General features: G+C 38.8%; 1 protein-coding gene across 25 annotated transcripts in view; it reads left to right on the forward strand.

The window, feature by feature from the left end:
- PTPRD (protein tyrosine phosphatase, receptor type D) overlaps positions 1-22,715 on the forward strand; it is a 956,762-nt gene that overhangs the window by 795,400 nt on the left and 138,647 nt on the right. For all 25 annotated transcript variants that reach the window (XM_025197516.1, XM_025197518.1, XM_025197527.1 and 22 more), the window contains 3 exons: positions 5,396-5,486; positions 13,147-13,356; positions 18,076-18,236. In XM_025197516.1, coding sequence (XP_025053301.1) covers positions 5,396-5,486; positions 13,147-13,356; positions 18,076-18,236 — 462 coding nt within the window. The remainder of the gene's footprint in view (positions 1-5,395; positions 5,487-13,146; positions 13,357-18,075; positions 18,237-22,715) is intronic.

Below are 22,715 nucleotides of genomic sequence, written 5' to 3' on the forward strand. Positions count from 1 at the left end.
ACATTGAACACCTTCAAGAGCAAACTGGATGCTCATCTTGCTGGGATCCTATGACCCCAGCTGACTTCCTGCCCTTTGGGCAGGGGGCTGGACTCGATGATCTTCCGAGGTCCCTTCCAGCCCTATTGTCTATGAAATCTATGAAATTAAAAAAGAGAAAAAAGACGATCCAGGGAACTGTACAGACCAGTCAGCCTCACCTCAGTCCCTGGAAAAATCATGGAGCAGATCCTCAAGGAATCCATTTCTAAGCACTTGGAGGAGAAGGAAGTGATTAGGAACAGTCAGCATGGATTCACCAAGGGTAAGTCATGGTTGACAAACCTGATTGCCTTCTGTAATGAGATGACTGACTATGTGGATGTGAGGAGACCAATGGCTTTTGATACGGTCTCCCACAACATTCTCACAAGGAAGCTAAGGAAATATGGGCTGGATGAATGGACTGTAAGGTGGATAGAAAACTGGCTGGAGCATCAGGCTCAGAGTATAGTAATCAATGGGTCAGCTGGTATCAAGTGGAGTGCCCCAGGGGTCAGTCCTTGGGCCGGTTTTGTTCAATGTCTTCATCAGTGACCTGGAAGATGGCATAGAGTACACCCTCAGCAAGTTTGCAGATGACACTAAACTGGGGGGAGTGGTAGATATGTTGGAGGGTAGGGCTAGGATTCAGAGTGGCCTAGACAAATTGGAGGATTGGGCCAAAGGAAATCTCATGAGGTTCAACAAGGACCAAGTTCAAAGTCCTGCACTGAGAACAAAACAATCCCATGCACCAGTACAGGCTGGGAACTGACCAGCTGAGCAGCAGCTCTGCAGAAAAGGACCTCAGGGTTATAGTCAACAATAACCTGAATATAAGCCAACAGTGTGCCCTTGTTGCAAAGAATGCTAGCGGCATACTGGGCTGCATTGGTAGGAGTGTTGTCAGCAGGTCAAGGGAAGTGATTATTCCCCTCTATTCATCACTGGTGAGGCCACATCTGGAGCAGTGTGTTCAGTTTTGGGCCCCTCACTACAGAAAGGATATGGACAAATTGGAGACATTTCAGCGGAGGGCAACAAAAATGGTTCGGGGGCTGAGGCAACCAATTTATGGGGAGAGGCTGAAGGAACTGGGATTACTTAGTTCAGGGAAGAGAAGACTGAGGGGGGATTTAATAGCATTCTTCAACTGCCTGAAGGGAGGTTCGAAAGAGGATGGAGGAAGACTGTTCTCAGTGGTGGCAGATGACAGAACAAGGAGCAATCGTCTCAAGTTGCAGCAAGGGAAGTTTAGGTTAGATATTAGGAAGAATTTTCTCACTAGGAGGGTAGTAAAACGCTGGAACAGGTTACCCAGAGAGGTGGTGGAATCTCCATCCTTGGAGGTTTTCAAGACCCAGCTACACAAAGCTTTGACTGGGATAATATATTTGGGGATGGTCCTGCTTTGAGCAGTGGGTTGAACTAGGTGACCTCCAGAGGTCCCTTCCAACCCTAATTTTCTATGATTCTGTGATCTCAGAGAAGGAGTGGAAAAGGTGCAGGGTGGAAAGGCACCTCCCTCCTCCCAGCCCAGCACTGATATACCAGCCAGAATCTGCCTAGCAATGGTTGGGGGGAAGCCTCTACCAAGGGGCTTTTCATCCCCCTCCCTCCCCACCAACAGCTAGGAGCCAGGCTGAGATTCCCCTAGCCCCTCAGCTGGAGGCTAGGGAAGGAATGGACCTGGGAGACTCTCTGCCCAGCTCTGAGCTGTTGGGATTTGGGGGAGTGGTAGGAGCTACCCCTTCCACTGGCAGACCCCAGGTGGGGTTCCAGTCCTGAGCCTGGGGGACTACATTTGCACCCCCTACCCCCATCCTCAGAGACAGATGTCTGGGGAAGGGGCAGGGCTGGGGCAATCTGAACCTGGCTCTGAGCTGCAGGGACACAAATATCACCCCAGTGGGGTCTTCCTCTCTTCACACCATGTAGACCCCAGCTAGCAGTGTTTGGTACAGGGGAGTGCGTTCCCACCACTCCTTCCCCCCTCTCCCACCCAAGGCAGACAGCCTGGGAAGAGGTAGGGCTGTGGTGATCCTAATCCGGCTCCAGCTATCATGGATGAAAATGCTCTCCCCCCCCGCCAGTGGGTGCTTGCATCCTTACTGGGTAGACCCTGGCTCGGGATATATTCCCCCTCAAAGGTGGATGGCTGGGGAGGGGGTGGACCTGAGCTGATCCCAGCCTGGCTTGCTGGGCTGCAGCCGGGTGAAGCAAAAAGCTTCCCTCATCACAGAGGCATTTCTTCCCCATGCTTTACTGACTAGGGCTGTGGGCAGAAGCTTTTACTCAGCTCTGTGATAGCTGGGGTGGGGCCAGTCCTGCTCTTCTGAAGCAGACAGCACAGCCCAGGGCTGCAAAGCATCGTGAGATGCTAGGGCACTGTGAGTTAACTTGAATTGGGAGGGGATCTGGGACAAAAGTTCCATAAACCAGTTTGACCTAAATCAGTTAAGTCTGATACTACATCTACCCAGGTTTTATCTTTAAAAAAGTTTTGGCTATTTTGAAAGTGGTTTGTGCGCTCAATTTCTGTTCTGTTACTTAGAGAGTAAAGCTGAGAGTGACTCAAAATGGTATACTGATTTTCTAGTTGCTTTTGTTTGGTAAACCAAAAACAGTCACATATCCATCCCCTATACAAAGTTTTATCCTAACCAAGGTTTCTAAATTGTTTGCTTTGCTGGCTGACATCTTTTTTGTTAAATGTAAACATTTTTCAATTGAATTTCTTGTCCCTGTTTGAAAAACATCATTATTTCTGAGACAGTCAGTTTGTGTAAGTCTGAACAGGACCCAAGGATTTATTATTAGTAACATGTATAGAACTCCTGGTTTAGCAAGGCCTCCTTAGGTAGCAGAACTAGAGAAATGGATTGTCTGTGGTGTGTTACAGGATCAAATTTAATTAAATATTTTTAAGCAAACATGTAAAGGTATTTGGCTAGTGAAAGCACAATCCCTTCTTTGAGTATTTATCTCTGAAAATCTTATTTAAGTTTTTTTCTTAACATCTTCCATCATCTTATACAGCCTCCCCATCATACCTTAATATAAACTATATTATAGCGCTTTCAGTGAAAGCATGCCCTATAATACTAGCTTTAATTTTGTCTTATTCCATTTAAAGTGATTTGTTTTTGTTTATTTTTAAATAAAATATTCATGCAAAACAGTAAAAAGAGAGGAAAAAGAAAATCTTAGAGATTATCTGGAATAAGGCACAGGTTTCACTTGCTTTTTTCCAGGAGTTCTGCTGAAATTAGTTCAATCAATGGAATTATTTGACAAGCCTGGTCCTGTTCAACGAGTGAAACCTCAGCACTATTTAAATCAGTGGAAGTTTTGCCATGGAGTTCAATAAAGCCAAAGCTTCACTGACCACGAGTAGAGTTGACAGTCTGGCCTTAAAGCTTTGCTTTAAAAAAAAACAAACTGTGCTTCCATTGATCTGCATTTGAAACCATTCAAATTTGTCTATTGTTGTAAATATACAGTATATTCTTTGCTTTACAAATCTGGGATATTGTTGTTGACTGGCATTGATGAAATGCATTCCCAAAACTCTGATATTTAGAGTACGTACAGACATTACACTTAATTCGGCTAGGGTTAAGTCGAGTTCAGTGCCGATCTGCACCAATATTTGGGAAGATTAGACTGGACAAAAAAATGTCCAGCCATACCTAAATTTGTTGAGGAGGTGTACCAAGTTAGTTTGGGAACAGATTGGCCTGATCTAACAGATGTCTGTACACATTCATAGTACAGTCCTGGAGCTGAGAAATTAAACCTCATGACTGTAGACTGGTTCCCGCGAATGAGTGCACGTACACTTAGAGTTGCTGAGCACCTCTATTGGTATCCAGTATACTTGTGGGAGCTCACTATCTGTGAATAGATGGACTATATTTATTTATTTTTTACAGCAGAAATTAATGCATATATGTATTTTCCATGGCAATTAAAAGTCCAGGTTAGTATTATAATCCCTTTATCTCTGGGAACTTTTCATTAAAAAGAGGCCATTAAAAATGCAGTAGTGCCACATGCTGCTCCTAAAGTGATCCCACTTTATGAAGACTGTTATTTCCAAAGCTGGTTTAGATAGAGCTCTTTGTATAGATCAGCTGAGAAGGCAAGATATAGATTCTCTGCTATACACTCTCTCTCATCAATTGCTTCACAGAAGGCTGTTTCAAGCCATGAGTACAATGAATAGACAGACACTGTAGCAGAATGGAGAATGGATAACCGGCTATAAAAAGCCTGGCCAGGGTAGATGAAGATCATACATGGTCTTTCAGACTTATCTACTTTAATGGACGACAGGTGGCACCTTGATAATTAGGTCCATCATTACTGGGGGCAAAGGAGGGCAGCTTCTCTCCCCTACCCTCTCTGTTACTGAAACAAAAAGTAAGTGGCTTTTCGACAAGTGTGTTAATCAGGAAGATGTACAATACCTTTGTGTATACTCTGCTGTTGTCACTTTGCTTCCTCACTTCCCCACACTAATGTGAAATAATGGACCAGCTTGACACATGCCTTGAGTTTGTGTGAAAAAAAATGATAATCCTAAAACAAAACAAAACAAAAAAAAATACTGCCTTATTGCTACTGTATAGGAAAGTGCCTTCTCTAAACAGAAGGTAAGGAGGATGCCATCCAGGAAATGCTTTTGTAGAAAACTGAAAATATATATGTGGTTTAAAAATCCTGTTTATAAAAAGTGACCTCCCTACCTACTTCAGTTTAGTGAATGGAATCCATAGGCACATACTGAATCAGTTAACGATAATTTATAGTATGAAGTAAAGAGTGTATGGGCAGGGTTATATATACATGTCTCCTTAATTCTTAGTTTGTAATAGTAGCAGGATCAACAAACACATTACCCATCTCATTCCCATTATATATGTAAATGGGAGAGGGCGTGATGACAAATAGGCTTTAAAAATCTATTAAAAAGTTTCAGTTTATTGGTTTCCTTACACTTAAAATGCTGTCAGGGCCTGAGTGTCCCATGCTTGTTCCTTTTAAAATGAGGTAATAAACTGCAACCAATCATGCTGGCATTATAGAATATTATAATTATTTTTTTATATAAATAGTTATATGTTTAGATGATAAAACAGGTAATTAGAACTATTTCTTTGTACACTAGAACTTATATGGCATTTGTAGTATACAAGAATTTTTTTAGTTATATGTGGAAGATTATAGTAACAACCCATGAATAAAATCTTCCTTTCATTTAGCTCAGTTACCTCTGCACAGAGAAACTGGCTTGAAGTAGGTATCCTATCCACTCTGCTAACTCACTCATTTTGGGTTCATTCTCTCTTACCTATTGTTTTCCTTACAGAGGTTATTACATAGTAATTGTGCCTTTGAAGAAGTCTCGTGGAAAGTTTATCAAACCATGGGAAAGTCCAGATGAAATGGAATTAGATGAGGTACAGTATCTCCGTTTTGGCTTTTTCTTTATCCACTTCATTAATTAAAGAAATATCGTAATGATTGCATCTGATTAATGCACCAATTTCAGCAAGTTTAGTTTTCTGGATAGTTTATATTTGAACTTGAGGTAGCCTCTGGGGGCAGAAACAAAGATCTAATTACTTAAATTAAAAGACATTAAAGGTATTAAGTTGTAATAAAGCATATAAAGTGTCTGATCTTTGTTGGCATTAATATTTTCTTCTTTCTCTATTGTAAAATATAATGCAAAAGTGCAGGAGGTGAAATGAGTTGTCAGCAGAAGCTTAATCACCACTGATATGAACTCCAATAAAGATCTGGTTCATTAACAGGGTTGTTTGCTAAGTCTGTAACAAATGCTAAATTGTAATTTGCACTGCAGTTTAACATTTGACCTTCCTTATGGTCTCTACCTGTTTCTCACTTACTGCAGTGCTTCCGATTAGAAAATGTTTGCACAGTTCTCCATTTTTGTAGCATCACAAACACCACAAGAAAAACCTTGCACCACCACTTACCATTGTAAATGACATAGCCCATTAATTTCAAAGGAATAAATCAACAAAAATGTGTAGGCTACCTTTTATGATATGGCATTATTTCAATGGTGTATCATGTAGATCCCTTATATACTGGCAATGTGTCTAAGCAAAATGTATCTAGTTTAACCTAGTCTATCTTCATTTCCCTAAACTGTAAATGTGGGTGTATGGCACTTGCCTCCTTTCCATACCTCGTTGAGCTTGCCATATTAAAAGTAATATATATGAATTAAGCATTGGTGTTATTTACGATTATACCTCTCTCTGGTTTGTTATACCACACTAATTTGTTATCAAGCTCTTTGGTATAGACACTATCTCCAAACCTTCATTCCAGAAAAGAATCACTTTGCTTCCTCTGCATCTGTTCAAAGCCCAGTGAAGTCAATGGACTCAGTGAATTCAGGGAGTTATGGATCAGATCCTTTCACTTAATTTGGTTGGTGACTGTCAACTTATAATGGGTGCTAGAGTGGTGGCTCCCCTCACTACCCAGAAGTCCACACTGTAGCAACAGCAGGAAAACTGGGTGCAGGGACACCATACTTCTGCTATAGCAACAGCTGGGAATAGTGACAGCAGCTAGGGACTTTGAATGCCAAGTCATGTAAGACCCCTCCCCCCAACACACACACACACACTCACTCACTCACTCACTCACTCACCTACCCCCCCCCCCCACCAGATCTTCCCCCCCCCCCCCCCCCCCCCCCCCCCACCAGGATTTGGCCCAGAGCACAAACTGACGTTCTTTAAAACAGGAGTCATTGCTTCTCCTTAAAATAGCCATAAAGAAGTGACCTTTCAGTATGGTTACTAAGTCTTTCTTTCCTCCTTCCATTGCCCAAATATACATGGCATCCAACCTGTTCCCTAAGAAGAGAGGAAAACAAGAAGGCTTTCCTGAACCCTGGTTGCTTCTATAGTATGTCAACCTAGGAAAGCTCTTGAGAACGAATACACTAACCTTGGCAAATAACATGGAATTTTGAATTATTTTAGTGATCAAAAACAGACAGAAGAAAAAATCTGCCGCAGTTGTATCTGTAGATGTAAAAGGATAAGTTATTCAAAGATAGACATGGTTTTCATTGCTGTCAGTGAATCTGTTGAAGCCTGCAATATTCTGACATACTTTAATGAGTTTCTGACTAGTCTGCAGCATTATCTCCTTTGTGTTTTTAATTCAAAATACAACAATCGATTGATTGACCTCTTTTTTTCTTTAGAAGATCTGGATTGCAAAGCCATCAGCACTTAGATGCAATCCCAGATGACACCAAGATCCATATAGCAATGGAAAATAATGTACTATTGCCACCCAATTTTAACCTCCAAAATTCACAGTCAAGATTTACCAACATTAATGGATTAATTTATGGGTGCTAGGTGATATCCAGCTTTCTTCCAATTAAATTCTTTGGGTCTTTGCTGAGGATTCCCATAACAAAGGGTCATTTTAATCATCCTGCAAGTTGTGGTGCAATAATCTGTATAATAGTTTGATAAAAAACATTTATTAATTCAGAAATATTTGGGTCATGATGGGTTGTTTCCTACTTTTCCTGATTTAATTGAGACCACATTGTAGAATTAATGGTGGAAGAAATAAGATATGCATTGACTGGAAAATGAAAATTATTTCTGATAAAGGACTAAAGCTCTTGATATATCTATTGCAATTGCCTTAAATAATGTAGTAACTATTGAGAAGGGTAAAAAATCAAAAGCAGAGAATGACTGCACTTCATGCTTACTCATCTGGCTTCTGCTGCTTAAATATTCTTTTCTCCCTAAAAAAATAAAACCTTCACGTTGTTGTCATAGACTTTGGTCCTCTAAACTTGTGAAAGACGTTTAAAAATAAGTAAAATGTAAAATATAACTGTGAAACCCAGAAAACATCTAAACCAAACAGCTGACCTCTGTGGAGGTCAAATAAGAAAAAGCGTGGGTTATTTTTCTAGTGTATCTTATGATAAATAGGGTGAGAAAGTGTTATGGGGCGGGGAGTGAATGCACTTTCTCGGAGCATATATTCCAAGCGCTTTCCACTAATAGGTTGCTAAAGCAAGCCTATTTAACAACAGACTCTGGAGTAGTAAATCATAATCTACTAGTCAAGACCCCTGTTTCAGCACAAAGTTCTGAACCTGAAAAGTACTGTTCACCCTCACTCACCTCTGACTGAAGCCAGCATCACTCAGCATCTTGAAAGCTCAGACCACTGGTTTGATAGATATTAGGTATTTAAAGACTAGATTACATTTCAATTTGGGAGGCTATTTTGTTGTACTGTCTTATTTGAATTTTCTGTTTTGGTATATGTTCTTGTTTTTATTAATAAATAAATAAAATAACATACCAGGGAGGTAACGTATTTGATATTAGAGTTCAAATCCTAGTCCCATTGAGATCAATAGGAGTTTTATGACTGATTTCACTGGGACCAGAATTTCACCTTGGGCTGTTATATTTGATTCAAGCATAGTAAACCTGGTGGCTATTGTATATACTTGAATACCCTCACTACATTACTGGTTTATAGTAATGACACTGGTTTACCCAATTAGATTTTGGCAAATATGGAAAGAAATTTAATTAGTCTGTGAGTTAGGGATATAGAACAAATGCATCATATATATTAAAGAACTATGAATGAAGGTGAAATATGGTTATTTGATTTTAATCACTGTTTAGGAGGAATTTGTTGTTATTGTTGCAAACAATGACAAATTGTGTATTAATCCTTAAGTAAATCAAAATACTGCAACCTTATCTGGTAATGTTAATGATATATGGCAGTGGTGCTCAAACTTTTGGCCCAGCAGGCTGGACAGGCAGATTCCAGTCTGTCCAGGGGCCAGATCTGGCTAGTGGTCCTGATCCTGGACATGGCCATGCAGAAAGGGGTTGGAGAGCAGCCTGGCTCCAATCCTGCAGCAGCATGGAGGAAGGAGGTATGACCTGGCCCCAGTCAGGCCGTACAGGGGTAAAGGAGGTATGGTCCTTGTCAGACCTATCATGCCATGTTTGGGAATTTAGTAATGGGGGAGGGTGGCAGTATTGATGCCATTGCTTCCCCACCACCAAATTTCCCAACTTACAGGGAGTCGTGCGGGCCAGATGCTATGGCTTTGTGGGCCAGATTTGGCCCATGGGCTGGAGGTTGAGCACCCTGATATGTGAAAACAACATCATCTGTATCTGACATATGATTGAAACCAAAGTGCGCTTGAGATTGATTCAGTCCCATGGAACAGACGTTTTAAACTATATTTTCGTTCTCTCTCACACAAACACACATGGTGTTTGATTGACCTAAGTTGACCAGTATCTAACTCTGAAAGATAATGTGTCTGATCTACAGAGGTTTGTTTCAGGCTAATTGATTGTTAATATACATTGTCCAAAGAACTCTTGAAAACTAAATGCCCTGAAACACAGTATCCAAGCAGTTCTAGTTTCTAGTATGTACTTTTTCCAGTCATTCATATTTTCTTCACCTTGCATCTCAGAGCCAATCTAATTTAGATCAAATATTTTCTCAGTGTTTTGTTTTTTTTATTATAAGGTATGTAAAACCCAAATTACATTGCAATTCCAGTGTTAAATGGAAAGCTGTACAATAATGGGATTTTCAGAAAAGACCGAGAGAGCTAGGTATACAAATCCAATTGAACTGTAATAGAAATTGGTCCTCTGATTCTCTGAATTGCCTTGGATAATCTCACTCTTTATCTGAAAGGGAGGAGCCCTGTACACTCTTTGTATACAGGTGCTGATGGTTATGTAACATCAGTCAGTTAAAGCATCAGTTCCTCCAAAATACTGGAGCTAGGAGGCAGAGTTTTGGGGAGATTATTGTATATGTCCTGAAGCCAGCTGCTGCGCTGTAGTTACTCTGTGTGTCAGCATTCTGTAACCAATGTTTTATCTTGGGGGTTTTTCCCATTTACTTGAGAGAGACCTTATTCTTGTTTCTTCTTCCCCAGTTCTTTGTTTTGAACTAAGAGAGTGTTGATAAATACTGTATTTCCTCTCTTTTTGGTGAGGGAAAAAGTGATGAAAGAAACAGCAAAGCTTTCCCATCAGCCAGTTTAGGTGCCTGGAAGGACAAGTGTTGAAGGGCAAGTCTTGGGAAGAAATAGAAAGCTCAGCAGGCTGGCTTCATTGTACAAATGTGAGGGAGTCAGTGCTTCTCCAGAAGTCTGTTAGCAGATCTTTTTCGAGCATCTGGCTTCCCTAAATAATCTTTCATTCAACTGATCCTCTTAGAGTTGCTGCTGCTAAGGCTAGGCTTCAGACAGCCTCTGATCTCTGAGTACTTCTGACTCTGCCTGTTCTAGTGGCATATGAAGCAACCAGCACTTCCTTAAAAAGTGGGAGTGGACCTTAAAAATAATTCAATAAAAAGTATTTTTGACTGAGTAACACCTGTTACTTTTATACAATGTCAGGGCCATCTAATAATTGTTCTAGTTATACATCTGATTATAGATAGGATGGTAAATAATGTGAATACATTTCCAAAGCTGTTACTAAAATTATAAAGTTGGACTGTAGTTATGGGCTCCAAGCCTCACCCCAGGATCCAAATACAGTAGAGTGTTGATTATCTGAAAAAAATAATGCCACCATCATTCTGAATACTCATTTTTTCTGGATAATCAGACACCACAGTATAAAGTATTGAAAACTATAATTACCATACTGCACAGCAGATATTAAAAACCACCAAGAAGTTAAAGGTATGGTTCTATGTAATATTTTAAAATCTCAAAGCACTAGTAAATGAACAGCACATAGTTGTTGTACTGGCAGTCAAAGGACAAGTGCAGTTAATTGATTCTCTGGATAATACATTCTACTTTATCCCCAAATTTTGAACAAATTTATTTTCAGCTCAAAGAGCCCAGTTCTCTGCTCCTTACACCAATGTTTATTTTGGTTTAATCCCATTTAAATCAATACAGTTATGCAATAGAAGAGTATCAAGCCCTTTATCTGAACTCTGTGGTTCAGAAATGGCTCACTATACAGATCTCTCGAGTCTCTTTAATGGGCCAGTGCAAATTTCAGCACTGAATATCGTCAACCTTTAAGGAAATCTGGATCCATGTTTCAGCTGTCTGCCCACAAGCCAGGTTTGAAATACAAATTTTAATGAGTATGCATGTTAAAGTAATTGATGTCAACAATCTTCTATTTTAGCTATAATGTAAGTGGTAATTTATTTCATGTACTTTGGGATTATAGGTTTATGGTTTTGCTCTAGTTCTGTGGTTTTTAAGACCCAGCGAGATAAAGCCTTGGCTGGGATGATACAGTTGGGGATGGCCCTGCTATGAGCTGGGGTTTGAAGTAGATGACCGCCTAAGGTCCCTTCCAACCTTAATTTTTTAATGATTCTATGATTATTAATTGCATAACAGACAAATAGACAAATACTTGGTCCTGCATGCACATGGCAAAGAGAAATACCAGCTAAGTAACACTGAAGAAGTGGCTGCAGCAAGGGCTTCCCAGACTAAGCACATTCTTTAAAATGAAAATATATGGTAGAAATTACGTTTTAATCTCTTTTCTATTGATCTCTATCTTTCCCCTGGAGACTCACCTCCCACTCTTAAAGAAGAACCTTTTCCATTGTAGTAGTTCTGTTTGTGCACAGAAAAGCTCAAAATAAGTGTGTGACCTTGTAAAAAAATTATGGTTGCAGACTGAGTCTGTTGTTTTTCCCTTTAAAAAGGACACTAAATAAATTTCATAGGTGAAAAATGAAGGTACAGTGAAACATAGCAATCTTCATTTGTCAAACAAAAAAACTTCAGGTTCTTATAAAGCCAGTCAAATTAGAATTTGTCAAATTTCAATATATCTCATGTAATAAAATATATTTAATAAGCACTTGTCTGTTTTAATAAGTAATTAAACAGTAGGTTTTACCAACTGGGCATTATTTAATTTGTACATATCAGGACTCCTGAGTGCAGTTAGTAGGTGTGACACTGAAATACCATATCAAAATGCCCAGATTATTTAGAGGCTGATTTTCAGCTACCTTTCATTTTGGTTGATTCAGAGTCATAGCCAGACATTTTGGCAGCAAGTACAGGTCATCTGCAGAATGCTTCCCTATGCAGTATTACATAACATTACTTCCATTTGCTTTGGCACCCCCTGTGCAAGGGCGCCCAGTGCCAGTGCCCTTGTTATGGTACTAGGTTGATCAGCACAGTTAGAAGTCATGTTCTAAAACGTTTCTGCACCTCTGTTCACTCCTCTGTAAAGTGATAAGTGTAATAGTACTTTCCCACTTGAGTGTTGTGACATTTAACTTTTGTAAAGTGCTTGGCAAGTCTCAGGTAAAAGCTGTTACAGAACTAAAATGACTATTAACTAAAAATGACTGCTATCAATATAAATGTTGTTTTCTAATTCAGTGACAAATGGAATTTGAAAAATAGTGTTTACACTTTAAAATTTCTCCAGAAGAATTAAACCTAAATAATGAAGTTTCATAGTTAGGGGAGTTTTCAATGTTCAGATTATTTTAATTTATTGCACCCCATTGTTTTCATTTATTGCACCTTATTGTTTAACCATATACCGTTAATCTGAATTATTGGGATCTGTGCTGCAGATTACAATATGCTTATATATGGAGTCATATATATGCAGATTACAATATGCATATATATGGAGTCAAAATAAAATATGATTATGCAGCAACTTGCCTTAATTTTCCATAGGCAAGGTGTAATGATTGTTGGTCTTTATTTTGTAGGGTTTTATTAGCGCAGGCAATGATATCAGATACTGAAAATTGATCTAATTGATTTATGCTTCTAATCTGAGCAGAGTAATTGCAATCTAGTATTTTATCTTCACAGGGGTGGCAAGAAATTAAAGGATTTTGCAAGAACTGAGATTTAGCAATACTGACATGCCCCATGAAATGAGGATAAATTTTATTTGTGTAGTTCTTAGCCCTGAATTAAAATTTCCTATTAAACTGTCAATAAGTTACATTAATGTTGTTTACAGTTATCTTTCTGTTCTCTCGCTCTCTTTCTCTTTTTTCCTAAAGCTACTGAAGGAGATAGCTAGGAAACGCAGAAGCATTCGTTTTGGGAGAGAAGTTGAATTAAAGCCATATATTGCAGCTCATTTTGAAGTTCTTCCTACCGAGTTCACTTTGGGGGATAAGAAGCAGTATGGTGGTTTTGAGAACAAGCAACTCCAAAGTGGTCAAGAATATGTTTTTTTTGTTTTGGCTGTAATGGAGCACTCGGAATCTGTAAGTTGACCCCGCTGTGTTTTCACAACTCTTGGAACATTTGTTCACATTTACTCCACCTTTGTCTCTCTCAGATCATTTACCTGAAGTCTACATCATTGCACGTCAAAAGTGTGCTTATTTCCACTAATCTCTTTAGGCTAGAAGTTATTTTTCTGTATACATCTTAATGTGTTATTTGCTTCTGTAACTGAAGAAGAAAGATCACCTTTTATTAGCACTATTTGGATCCTTTGCAAATTACAGACCTAGCTTCTTGAGATCATTGACAGCTACTGAGGCATGAACTTCACAGCAGTCTCTTTCACAATTCTTTAAAAAAAATTCCTTTCTTGCCTAGGGACTACCATTGAGACTGTGGTGTTGGATACCAAAATCTTTGGAAAGATCTATCTCATCAGAGACATGCACAGCTAGCTTCTTTAATTATAGTAATTTGCTACCGACTTTATCAGTGAAATGTAAGAAAGTTAGAAAATAATGCAATAACAGGGAGAATTCCTGAGGTGATCTAAATAATGAGTTGTCTTTTCCCTTTATGTAATTCATCTTGTTCCTATGCCCTTTTATGCATGGGTTGTTTTAACTGCATGTAATACAGTAAAAAAATAATTAAGTAAAGACAGAAATAGGATTGAAGAAATAGGAAAGAAGCTACAGCTCACATTAACATTTTAACATGAAGTATGTTGCAGGCTATCTTTATAATTGGTTCCTAAGCCTGACAGGTACATTTGTTGGGCTCAGGCAGTTGAACCTACTCTAGAAGTCATCAGAGACTTCCAGTACCTGAATGATCTTCAGCCCAGTTGGGCTCTGTTTTAAATTCGTAGGGTGTTTGCATATTTTAAAATAAGGAGAGGAGATTCTGGGTAGTCTGCCTTTGTACTTGTGACTTCATTAAAAAATGGAGCAACTACTTCATTTGGGACTCTATCTATTTTGGATAGATTCCCAATATAAAACAAAAGTGTCCCTTTCCTAATTTTTTTATTAACAGCCTTTGCAAAATCAGTGTCAGTTCCACAAACCATTGAAAATTTAACCTAAAACAGGGACTCAGAGTTTACAGCTGTTGAAATAAGAAGTATAACTCTTTTTGTAAATACAGCATGGACTTCATCTAAAAAATCTCAAAGGTTTCAGGTACAAAATTGGAAATCTGAAAATCTGTGTGTCACAAATTGCAGTACAAAGCAGTGTTACTTGTTTAATTTTGTACGTTAGCTGAGGCTAACATAATCTGCCTTAAATATAAATAAGCATAACAAAAGATTTGGCATGAGCATTTTTTACTTAAAAGCCTGATATAATAAAACATACCTATGTCCCTTATAGTTAGGCATCAGAAAATGTTATGTGCTGTTTCAATTGCAAACTGATGTTAGGAAAAGTTAGTTTTGCCCTGGTATCCAAACTCTGAGGAAGATATTTGTGTGGCAGATGGTTATGGGTCATAGGCAGCGAAGAGAGTTTCTATAAAAAAAAAATAAACCTCCCATGCTCCCATGTCCAGAGCCTGTGTTCCAAATACTTTTGTTCCCCCCTCTGCAGCTTTAGAATCCACAAGAGTTTCTGTATTTTGCACAGTCAGAATATTTTATGCACAAAATTATTCCTAAGGTTTTAGAACTTACTAGCGAATAGGTTTGTCTTTAGGCATTGTGAGTACTATTAGATTTTTAAGATAGAAGTAGACAGTCACCAGTAAAATAAAACCTAATGTCATGGGGAACTAATTAGGGAGCATACTGCCAGACACCCAGTCTGCCATCTGTTCCTGGGATGAAAGGGCATATAGGTGTTGGGTTTATGTAACTATTTACAGCAACTATTTACAGCAAAGCGTGCTAGCACTGAGCCCCCCAAAATGTTTCCTAAAAGAACTCTAGGCTAGAACTCAGCCCACTTAGCCTCTTTGGCTGCCTATGTACATGCTCCAGTGCATTTTAATTAGAACGCTCTAGCATCAGTGCAGCATCCTGTGCATTAAGCCCCTGTGCATTTCAGAATTGCCACGGGGGCGCTTTAGCTAAAGCTCATCGAATGAGCTTTAGTTAGTGTCTCATGGCCCTTTTTAAACATGCAAGGGCTAATGCACATGACGCTATGGTCTTTTAATTAGAACAGCTGTCCAGGAACTGCTCTAATTAAAATGCATCCCTTCTGGCCCAAGCACTTGTATAGGCAGCCATAGAATTTCAAACCTCTTTTTGGTATCAGCCTATTAGTATTATAGAAGGCTGTTTTTATCACACTGTTATACTCTTGTCATCCCATTTTGGTTTTAACATTTGGTTCTACCTGTACAAGACATAGGCTGATGGCAGTGTAGTATTGCCATAGCACAGAACACTTCGTCTTTAACTAACATTGAAACAGAAAACTACATAGGTCAGGAGTCCTTCAAGAAGCACAGTGGAACATAGATACTTACATTTTTCTCTGTACCTTAGAAGAAAAGTTGTTATTAAAAGCAATAGACAATGGTATATGACTTGTGCTTGCCTGATCCCTAGACAAATATGTTCAGTTTTTCATGCCATCAATTTTAAACCCTTTACTCTATATTAAGCCCATTTATTCTCTTAGATCAGAAGACAGTTGAACATTATATCTATGGTCAGCCTGTGTAATACATTTTGATTAGCAAATAGAAAGCTTTATTATATACTGCTGTTCCAATGTAGCTAATTCTGTGTTCAGGCTTTTTCTGGCCTGTAAAATTAGTAACTATGGATATTGCAAAGGGGGACAGAGGGAAACATTTATATTTTCTGGTGTCCTTGCTAAGCTCTGCATCAGAAATAAAGTTGACACCAATTATTGGCTTCCTCAGTTCATTAATGCTGTTACCATGAGGTGACCCAACCTACCATTTTGTTTAGTGAAGAGCTTGGCTTTTATTAAATGAGTAAACAAACTTTTTCATAAAATTGTCTATTGGCAACCAAGTGGGCAGGAAGAACATGACTGTAAAGAACACAGGCTTAGCAGTTCCTGATCATTTGGAAGAACACTGAACTCTCTTCTGTAGCAATACCTCATCATCTTTTCTTCTCATCTTTACAACTCTACACCCTTTCTTTCCAGAAAAATTAACCAAAATATTACTAAAGGTTTGAACATGAAGGCTAAGTACACACAGTCAAAAAGTCCAAGGCTGAATCGATTGAGTCTTTGCAGGTTAGTCTAAACTGCAGAGCTTAAACTGAGAAACAACTGGGCAGACATTCACTTTTGATTCAGGATATGCAGCCACATGCCTGCAGTGGCTCAGAGCAGAAGCTGAAGGACACTAGAGCACATCTCTCTGGCACATAGTCTACATGGGCTGTGTGTTCGCTTCCTCTTCCTGCTGCCCCCAAGGTCTCCGGGATTTAGTCCAGAATCACAAGAGCAGGACTCTGCAGGGTTGCTCATCACTTCTTCTTGCTGCTTTCAGGTGCCTCTGGGATTTGTAGTCCACAGTTGCAGCCAGCAGTAAGTTTAGCAGGGCAGGGAAGCTCTGTACTTGAGGGGGAAACCAGTTTCAGCCATTTTGAAACTCATTTATGTGCACTGAACTTCTGTTCTGTTACAGGTTTAAACCAGTTTCTGATAACTTAAACTGGTTTATGTGTAACTTCTGTCCCTAGCCGAAATGGTTAAGTTAAAATGCAGTAACCTCTTTCTGGACATTCTTGTTAAGGTTTAAAATGCCCTTCCTTTGGTTTAGCTCAGTTCATTTGCTAGGCTAAGATGAGGCAATCTTAATTCTAAATAGGAGATTCCATACAGGGGTTTAGTGTGTTTTAACTAATTCAGTTTTTAAATGAGCTTTTCTGAGGATTCCTTTATAGACAGGCCCTCAGTTTGTTACCTTTGACTCCTCTCTGACTGCTTTATCCACAGTTCACCATTATCCCTAAAAAATCTGTTGAATCTGTTTCTCTGCATTCACGCAACTTAAATCCTCATCCAGTCTTTCATATATCATCTATTGCAATGTATTTTCCCTGATGTCCAATATAACACCCTTGTATCCATCCAAAATGATATGATCAATGTCAGGTATATTACCTACCTTTCTGACTGTGGCAAGCCCCTCATTAAATTTCTTAACTGGCTTCTGTCTCAAATTCAAGCTTCTTCTTACTACTTCCAGCATGGAACCCTCCTGTCTGTGAGGTCTCTTCACTCTCCAGTTTGATCCATATCCTGGCCAGCCTGGATGTTGTTCTGGACAATTTCCACCCAAGTCTTTGATGCTGTTTTCCTGATTACATTCACAGTATTTCTACACTCCACCAATTCATCTCTTTCATACTTCATCCAGGGAGCTTTTAAACACCTGTTCCCTTATACAGTTATGTATATGAACAAAATGAAGTATGCAAACAAGACATCATTTTACTCACTCTTCTTTCATTTTCCTTTTTTCCATCATTCACCAGTTTCTCCACCTTCCCAATGCCTACCTAGATTGTGAAATCTTACAAGACCTAATTACCTCAGTTGGCTATTTATCATCGGTCATAATTTTCGTACAGCTTATATAAAATAATAAAAATTGTTATCTGTTAATCTCTTTAGTGTGAGATTTATCAAATAATAATACATATTCTAACCTTTTGCCATGCCACAATATTCTATATACAATTTTTTTTAGTTTTAGGACAATTATTTCTGAAGCCTGTTATTATGTATTTAAGTACATTTTCTTTTTTTTTTTTATAGACCATGTATGCAACCAGCCCATATTCTGATCCAGTTGTGTCAATGGATCTCGATCCCCAGCCAATTACAGATGAAGAAGAAGGCTTGATTTGGGTTGTAGGACCAGTACTTGCAGTAGTGTTTATCATCTGCATTGTCATAGCTATACTCCTTTATAAAAGGTAGGTTTACCATATACTGTAGATCTTTTTTAAACTAAGGTAATATTTCAATATTCTGACCATTTTAGGATACAGTGGCATCGGCTAAAAAGTTGTTTTGTACACTACAATCATGAATATTATCTGGTGAGTCTTGCTGCATATGTAAATGGTTTCCTTAGCACACCAGAGATTCTTTTAGAGCAGTGACACTCAATGCGAGTAGTCAGTATAAACCAAAAGAGAGTTACAAGAATTTATGCACCCAGAGGAAAAATGTAGCAGACATACTCCAGTTAAAAAAAAATCAAAAAAACTAAAATGTGAATACATATTGTATGTCATTTCTAACGTAGCAACACTGGCTTTTATGGGTATACTTCAATTAAATGCATTCAGTGATTAAAAATGAAACAATGAAATTTTTGATAATGTTTTCTGACAAGAGCCACGGTCTTGTATTAGAACCCCTGGTGCAAGTTTTCTGTAACGATGGTGATTTGGAATTCACTTTTCTGTTGATGGCACTGTATTACCATTTGTAGTATTAAAATGAGTTTATTTTGTTTTCAATGTATACATATCTGTGTGTGTATAAAGCACGTGTATGTACTTGTATGTACATACATAATGATTTGACTGGGGGATGTAAACCTGTGACTGCTTTGGTGTAAGCAGAGACCGTTCTTATTTCCATTGAGGAACTTGAACTTTTAATTCCTGACAGCAGGACTTTGACTATGTATTTATAAGAATTTTTACACTTTAAAGTTAAATGCCCTGTCTTTACCCCCATTTTACCACCAACATTGCAAGCAGATCATAAACTTCAGGATACATTTATTGAATTTTGTTGTATCCTCTCTGATACACCACAAAATATACTATACAAGAGATTGGCATAGGTTTTGTCATTATACAATGGGCCTAATCCTCTACTCCCTGTACTGCACTTAATCATTTACACTGTGCAGAGAGTACACAGTACTACCATTCAGACTTGTAAATCATTTCTAAGTAGTTTGCACACTAGAAAATGCAATGTGAGGGCTAAGATGGAAAGAACCAAGCCTAAAGGTTTTAGAAGGATGTATTTTTTATTAATTTATTTATTTATTATGGTTTTAATATTTTTTCCAAGTGGTTTTGAGAGCATATGAACATGGCATAATTGGCAGCACTGAGCAGCAAATACATCTGACAAAAACTTAAATACCTTGAAAACTGAGGATGCTTTAAAGATGTGGAAGTGTATTTTTGAATATTCTACATTTATAAAATTACCTTCTGCAAAGCAGTAGTACTTTTGCCTTCTAATTTAACTTAGCAATGATTTTTTTTTAAATGATGGTCATCAGCCCTTCTGTTTCTCCCACTCCCAAATATCTGCAGTATAAAATATTTGAACTTTAATACAGAAGCCTTCAGGTTTCTGAAAGAGAAGTTGTTTGTTCAGCAGTAAAGAACAATCCTGAGGCAACCTTGGCTTTGGAATCCAAACAGAAATATATTTATAAAGATGCCCTTTAGGGTCATAATCATACAGCAAAACACTAGACAGTCTGTTACTTGGAGATGCTCTACCTCATAAAGGTTCCTGTTTGTACCTACTGTCTGATCCTCATTGATTAACAACCAGTGAACCCCTCCTTGTAGCTGTCAGTCTACAAAAATGGGATGCTGAAAGCAGGTTGGAAATAAAATATTCAATTCATCCAACCATTCTTAGGAATCATAACTAAAATATCTCCAAACCCCTAAAAAGTAAAAATGCTAACAATAGCAGTAAACATTATATATATATATAATGCAGATAAGTGACTGCTTCAGGGGATATTGATTATAATCACAGTATGATAACTACTCCCTTTACAGTGTATTGTCCAAAAGTTGTTGGCATGCACCACATATGCAGATAAAATATGCTTATCAAGAGGGTGAAGACAGTCCCATAAGCAGCAAAGGAGTGGACACATTTTTTTGTCTGTTAGCTGCTAGCATCACTAGAGACACTTGGGCAAATGCCTAGTATATTAGAAAAAGAAGAAAAATGTTTAAGGGTTTATCTGCATCTAGTTTTATACACTTTAACAAAATCAGCATGACAAATTACGATAATCAAACTGGTGCTAACCCTACTCTGGATGCAGGTTTTTTCGTATGCAACTGTTCATATCAGAATAGCTTGCTCCAGCATGCTGACCAGTGCAAGATAAGTGTATAAGTATCCACACACAAAGTTGCACCATTTAACTATGAAATCATACCTTTATTTCTATTGATACTTCTCTGTCCACAGACGTAGCACAAAGGGAAGTCATTATAAGATACAAAAAAAATTCAAAAAGAGTAGTGTAGAAGGCTCACTAACAGAAAAATAGAAAAGTGTGGGGTTACTTTGTTTCTGGGTCTGCTTGTAGAAGCTCATGTATTACTATGATGAGCAATGTAAAATCTTGAAGCACATGCAGAACCCAGACTCTGGTTACCCAGTTCTTGAGTTTAAAAAAAAAATTGGAGCTTTTTTCCATGCATCTCCATGGTTTTGCAACCAGGGTCCAATTCAAAAGTTATGCCAAAGAGTTGTAAAAGTCATATTTATAACAGTTTACTGGAGTGTACAGTAATCCGAACAAACTTAAATTCTGAGGAAGTTTCACATTAAATTACAGTGTAAGTTTTGTGAGAATGTATATGGTTTCTTCAAAACTTTTAGGGAGAAGACAGTTAGGAAGGTATCTGAGAAAGGTCTAAGCAGAAACTCCATTATATCATAAAGCTGATCAGGATTCAGTTTTTCCAGCCTGTATGTTAAAATTTTGTTTTGTCCCAAATACAGGCAAAAAGCCAGAATCTCAGAATTTTTCCTTGAAATGAGATTTTCAAAGTATTGCATTTTGAATGTATAATTTTGTATATGATATGGAAGTCAAAATAAGAAAGTTAAAAACCCATTGCAGTACTTTCCTCTTTAAACATTGATAAAATCAGTGTATTCCTGCAAAACATTTATGCTTGGTTGGATCAGCTTTTCCTGACTGTAGACAATTCAGCTGGAAAGTTTTCAACAAGCTTTCAATGCATGACATGCATATCAGAAGTTGACTTATTTTGAAACAGTGTAAGTTGAGGGGGGCAAGTGGAGAATGCCAATATGCAATGAGTCAATAACATTTTCATTATGCTAAACATGAGTTTAAAGGGAGGCTTGTAAATTACAAAGGAATTGAATGGGAAAATAAATGAACTATGCATTGGCCATTACATAAATTAATGGAAACTAAGCTGAATATAACTGTAAAGCACTGTATTCTGAAAAGGAATAGGCCTTTCCCAGAATGTTCAGAGACCTTTGTAAAATATGGAACCATTTATAAGGATGTATATGTGAAAATGGTGTTCTGTAACTTTAATATCTATAAGGATGAATTTGTAAGAGATTATCTAGCATCGGGGAGGTTAAACAAAAAGCTTTCAGAAAAAAATGGTAATTGATGCCTGGACATAGCATGGAGCTGGGAGTCCAGCAGTCACAGGAGTTTGAAACAGTACACACATTCTGAAAAGTAGCAAACCATCATTTTTTATGGAGTAAAAGAAAGCTTTAGAGAGAGGCTTCTGAAACATTCCCTGGGCATAAATATAGCAGGTATAAACAGGGGGCAACAAAGGATGATATCTGCCTAGTCTGTGAAACGCAAATTAGAAAGTTAAAAAGAGGTGGAGAGACTCGGACTATCATGGCCGTGTCCAGACGAGCATGGATGTTTGTTTGCCCAGGGACAAGTAGCAGCAGCACACCTTGTGCCGCAGCTGCTTGCCCTGGGGAACATGTATGCCACACATGTGCTGACCCATAGCAGGTTCCCTCAGGTGGGGTAGACTGAATCCAGTAACTGTCCTGGCTCCAGAAGTCTTATCTGGGGTCCTAGGGGCCTCGGTGAACTGCAGCTTCTGTAGCTGGGAGCCTGACCAGCAGCCAGAGTGTGGCTCTGGCTGGCCAGGCTCCATTTGGGGGGCACGTGCTGCTGCCATGTGCACCGCCCTGCTTTTTTTTGGTGTGGGTTTTTTTTGACCCCAGGATCTCCTACATGTGTGGTGCCACAGATGGGTCTGTGGTGCAACATACCATGTCTGCCCTCATCTCGATGTGACTTGCGTGTTCTGAAGGAAAGGAATCAGGTTGATGACCTCAGTAATGGTGAGTTGTACTTCTTGTCGTGAATCAGAGCAGCAGCCGGCAGCCGCCTGACTCACACCGGAGTGTTTAGATTTAGAGCTCGGCAGGCGGGTAGTGATGGATGGAGTGGAATTAACCAGGCACAGACGCGTGTAGGTTACAGGAGTTTGTTTACTTATGTCGCCTAGATAGTGATGGACCACGCAGGCGAGCCTTTGTTCCGTTACCGCTTCGGTTACAGAGTCAACTATACGCACGCAGTTAAATGACGGCGAGATAATGACGGACGTGGCGCCGAAAGCAGACGGTCGCGCTTGCAA

This window comes from Alligator sinensis, unplaced genomic scaffold (genome assembly GCF_000455745.1).
Source record: "Alligator sinensis unplaced genomic scaffold, ASM45574v1 scaffold392_1, whole genome shotgun sequence".
Lineage (NCBI taxonomy): Eukaryota > Metazoa > Chordata > Crocodylia > Alligatoridae > Alligator > Alligator sinensis.